Here is a 5,025-nt window from a genome sequence, read left to right as displayed (position 1 = left end):
AAAAGTCAAGTCAACAATTCATTATGTTCTACTATTTTAATTCGACATTTTATATTAATATATCGAATTCATTTATTGTTGTAAATATAAATGTTTATCCATTTTTTTTTATGACTAAAAATGTTGTCAATATTTACATTTATCGATTTTTGTACGCAGTTATCGATCAAATTTGATACATTGATATTGAATACATTTATTATTGAATTGATTCGTTTATCGATTTTACATTTTTTACTTAAATATTGAAGACAATTATTATTAGAAAATTACAAAACCGAATCGAAATAAAATTCACGTTTGTTCATTTTTATTCAAAGTTATCGAAAATGCTTAATGCTTATTTATCGAATCGTTTTTTATCAAAAATATATCGAACAATTTATCGATATACTTTTTTTAAACAAATTTTAAAAGTGATCATTTTTAAAATGTAAAAAACAACATTTTGAACTTAAGTACAAAACCAGTTAGCCTTCTTTAATATGCAGTAATTGCACTTCAGGCAAAAAAAAAAAATCGTACAAATATTTAATGAATTTGATGTGCACATGACAAATATTTGTAGAGTCAACAAAAACGTGAATCATTTTCCGGTTGCAAACAAATGCAAATAGTCATAGAAGCTCGAGTGTATATATAGGTATATATATTTTTGGAGTCTTGACAACTGTCTGTCTGCGAGGCCGCAGATGTCACAAGTTGCCCTTTGGCCCCCCTGCCCGCCCCCGTGCGACCTAATGCGGCCATATGCGAACATATTTGTACATGTATGTGGCGCATTCATATACTCACACACGGATTTACACTCATTTAGTTGCGCCGCCAGTTCAATGAACGACTTGTCGCTGCGGTTGTTACTCATTTTGGCGTTTTGTGCGCCGCAAAGTTTTACCTAATTAAATCAACAAAGTGCTGGAAAAACCGCACACGAACCAACTAACACAGACACACGCACACACGCACACCACTTGCCAAAAAAAAACAATAAATTAGAGCTGGCTTATAAATGAATGAGTCTAAAACAAAAGCTTATTATAGTCAAATGTAATTATTAAGCCATAATCAAGCAACAGCTAAATAATCAAATTCAATAAAATAACAAATAAGCGTACAATGCCGACTAGTTAATGCCCTTAATTTAGCGAAAGATTCTATCGCTTACTTCTATTCTTGCATGCACACGCATGAGCTTCTGCTTCCCTTTCGGCGCTTAAGGTCCGATCTAGTTGCATTTTTCAGTGCCTAATATATCGTACATATGAGTTTTTATACCAAAATTCAAGGCTTTTACTTTAAAAGTCTTATATTTTATATTTGTTATAATATAATGCCAAAGCCATGCTTGAGAAACATGTCCCAAAATCTATAGTAGAAGAAACCAAAAAAGATGATAGACTTATTCTGCATATGGAGTAGACAATTATATACAGTAAACGGACACTCCTGTTAGGCGGACATCGCTTCTGGGCTATATATTTCAGATGCAACATCTCTAGCTTATCTAATTTACGAAAACAACGTGATGGATAAACGGACATGGACATCGGGAATATGAATATGCACTCAGTCTATCTACATATATGTTATATATAGATAGGTATATATATAAATAAACTCAGTTATAGATGCTATATATATATATATATTTACCCATATATCAACTCGTCGTGCTAATCAAGAATATATACGCGCTTAATATATATAATCTATTATATATATATATAATTGTATCACCCTTCAAGTGGTTCGGATATTGCTTTCATTTGCCTGTTACATACATTTGCACGAAAGCAATATACCCTCTTTACTCATATTAAATAACTTCTACAAGAAATCTAAGCTCAAAGGACTCTCACGCTCAAGGGTTAAAGGGTTAGAGGGATTACGCTGTGGCTGTTCGTCTGCAAAAAGTAAATATATCACAATTTTTCTGATTAACACGCGCGACGCTGCAAAATGTATCCTAATCAAAATATGAAATTTGGTTTTGAGTCGGCGACGTTTTGGGTTCAATGTGGGATATGCCCTGTAATAAGGGTAAGGGTGAGGTATCTTGACTGAAAGAGGAAGTTCGTTTTTAAATGCATTCCTTAAAACAAATGAAGAATTCAGTTATTGTAACTCTACTTTCCCCAGAAACTCTATATGAAAAAGAACATCAATTTTATGCTAAATATTTTTTAAGCCGATTTCACTATAAGATATTCTGTTTATATATGGTAACTGCAAGTCGAGCATGCCCTACTTTAACACACTGATTTGTTATGCTAGGGAAGGCACTGCCAGACAGTCCCAGCTTGGCAAGGAGTTGAAGGGGTCTCAGACAACTTTCTGTCATAATTCACAAAGAGTAAGTAAATTAGCGAGTCAAGCCATAAATTAGCTTTGCTGACAAAGCCAAAGAGTGGGTGAGAAAGTAAGGGTTAGAGGTTAAGAGGGGAGGGGGAGGGGGAATAAATGGCTAAATATGGGGAAACTTAAAAGCACTTAAGATTTAATATAGACATGTGCACTTATTTCATATACATATCTTCCGGTTTTCACCCATTTTCCGCATGTGGAAGTAAATTCACCACAAAAAAAACCCCCAGAATTATCAAATTTCTTCAAATTGAAACAAAGGAATATATGAAACTAGGCAAAATTGATCTTACAGTAGGCCTTGGCTTTTAAAATTTAGTACAAAATTCAAAAAATCACAACCAATATTCCAATAAACTAAACAAAATTTTCGCAAACCATTTTAGAAGGTTCCAACCGAAGATCATTGGCAAAATGAAGGGCTTTGCAAATTGGACTATCAGTTTGGGCCTGGCTCTAATTATTTGGCTCGTCTTTTACTATTCACAGCTGTTGGGGGGCAAAGAGGATGAACAGCTCATAGGTGAGTCGAAACACGAATTGGGATCAGGGCAGGCGTTGTTAGATGACATACATAGTATATAGGAAAAATTATCTTTATATATTATAAACTGTATTTTCACACGATACACAAGAGGAAAAGACAAGAATTCTATTTAATATGGATACTAATAATCATACATTAGATAATGAACTGCAGGATCCATTTACGGAAAGCTGCAAGACCAGCTCGGTTGATGTATATCTGCATTTCTTTTGGATCTTTGCATGCATCTATGCGCTATCGAAATTCACGGAGCTATCGGAACGCTATTTGAGCGCCAAAATTGCCTCCAAGGAGCGCAGCTGCGATATGCGTGTCCTCAACGAGGAATGGGAGAAGACATTGAAGCTGTATGAGCTGGATAAAAAGCAATTGGACGCACAGCTGCAGGCGTTGCGCGAAAAGAACTGCGGACTGGAGCAATCGATGCGAGATTTACGCGATTGCAATCTGCATTTGATCAGTGAGAACTTCATGCGCACCGTACTGCAGGATCAGCAGATTCAGGGATTGGCCCAGCGTGTACAGGATCAACAGCCGCCAAACATCTATATTACCAATCGTCATATCCATTTGACACGACAGGTCTTCCTCAACGAGGGACTGATCGATATCGATGTCAATCTGCGCAACGCTGGCGGCCAAGAGCTCAAATCTCCAGAGCAATCCTTAAATGTCTGGGTGCAGTATCTGAAGATGCGTAAATGCTATATGGGCCCCATTGCCGATCCAAAATTGGTGTTAAATGGCGGTCCGGATCGTCTGATGCCCATTGTTATGACTACCGAGCAGTTGGCCAAATTGCAGGGTATGTTGCAAGCTCAACTTGTCAGAGGGCATAAGAGTTGTGTTATATAGAAAGCTTATCATGTTATGTTGCATAGAAGGAACTTTCTATATAATAATCTGCGAACTCCTTGAGAAGTCCTAGCTCAGGAAGATGAGCTGTAAGGATCTAGCTGCCTTCCTAGGTCTGTCTTTCGGTCTGTCTGTCTGTCTGTCCGTCCGATCTATCCGATTTCGATCTAAGCTTATTTCTTTTTCTACATCCCCCATCTTTGAAAATATAAATATATATAGATTTTTAGTCATAGTAAAACCCTTTTAACTTTTAAGATTTTAATATTTCAAATATACATTTTCGTATAAGATCCGCAAAAAGAGTTTGTCATGTTTTTCGGTAACATCCATGCCATTTCCATCATATCGATATATATCGATTTTGAGAAAAAGTTTTAAGCATAACACGTGAATGACGAAAGCTAGTTACAAACAGTTCAAATATATATTCTTGTGCATGATGAGTTTATGATTATTCAAATCTCATCGCAGTTTCGTAATATCGATAAATATCGATTGTGAGATGTTTTTTTAAGCAAAACTTGTAAATTATAAGAGCTGTATGCATAGAATACACAGATAAATAATGTTTGGATACCTTTTCCGCTTCTCACACACATTCACAAATAGTCATGGACTTTGGCATGGATCAACTTTTAGCTAACATACTTTAACTAAACGTTTAATTTGTATTTTCTATATAAATATTTTTCAGGCATGATCTAATTCCGGTTTGAGATAGTTCTGTTCGTTTATTGGCATTCCGTGAGGGAGCCAGAGAGGGAGGGAGAATGCATGCACAAGATAACCAAAAAAAACTATCGAAAAATCGAAAGAAAAAAATGTTTATTTCCGAAGTTTTCCCGGAAGAGGAGTTTTGTTTTCTGCAAATATGTAAAAAGCAACATGTTTGCAGCAGTTATTCATTTCATGCTACCAAAGAAATCTTTGGAGCAAAACTTAGTTGATTACTAGCATTTCGTATAACAGCAAAAGGTAAGTCGACGTCTAAGCAAACGTACTGCTCCAGCTAACTAACTCACGCATACTTCTAGGGTATTATCCAAGCAAAAACAACAACAAAAAAAACAAAAAACTGGCTATTCGAAATGCTAGTAAAGTGGGAACTTTCGGGAGTGCACGGCATAATAATAGTGGGCAAATCAAATGCATCCATATGTTCAATATTTATGTGTGTGTCGTCGTATTATATATATTTATTACACAATGTGTGAATTTACAGTATTTTAACTGGTATCTTATGTAAAACTTATGGG

At 35.6% G+C, this 5,025-nt stretch overlaps 1 protein-coding gene across 1 annotated transcript; it reads left to right on the top strand.

Moving 5' to 3' along the window:
- The first annotated feature begins 2,686 nt into the window (after positions 1–2,686).
- Positions 2,687–5,025, top strand: LOC115767460. The gene is made up of 4 exons (XM_030711765.1): positions 2,687–2,887; positions 3,051–3,716; positions 4,464–4,744; positions 4,804–5,025. The coding sequence occupies exons 1-3, from the start codon at positions 2,779–2,781 to the stop codon at positions 4,472–4,474; spliced, it is 786 nt and encodes a 261-aa protein (XP_030567625.1). The 5' UTR covers positions 2,687–2,778; the 3' UTR covers positions 4,475–4,744; positions 4,804–5,025.

This window comes from Drosophila novamexicana, unplaced genomic scaffold (assembly GCF_003285875.2).
Source record: "Drosophila novamexicana strain 15010-1031.04,08,12 unplaced genomic scaffold, DnovRS2.1 tig00001395-arrow-arrow-pilon, whole genome shotgun sequence".
In the NCBI taxonomy this organism is placed as follows: Eukaryota; Metazoa; Arthropoda; class Insecta; order Diptera; family Drosophilidae; genus Drosophila; species Drosophila novamexicana.
The sequence above is the reverse complement of the archived record's forward strand: the minus strand, read 5'-3'. Positions and strand labels throughout refer to the sequence as shown.

What these genes read in the sequence shown, in the direction of transcription:
- LOC115767460 (XM_030711765.1), top strand. Translation starts at nt 2,779, where the DNA reads ATGAAGGGCTTTGCAAATTGGACTATCAGTTTGGGCCTGGCTCTAATT. An exon ending in AGAGGATGAACAGCTCATAG is followed by an intron (nt 2,888 to 3,050) that starts GTGAGTCGAAAC and finishes ATCATACATTAG; the next exon opens with ATAATGAACTGCAGGATCCA.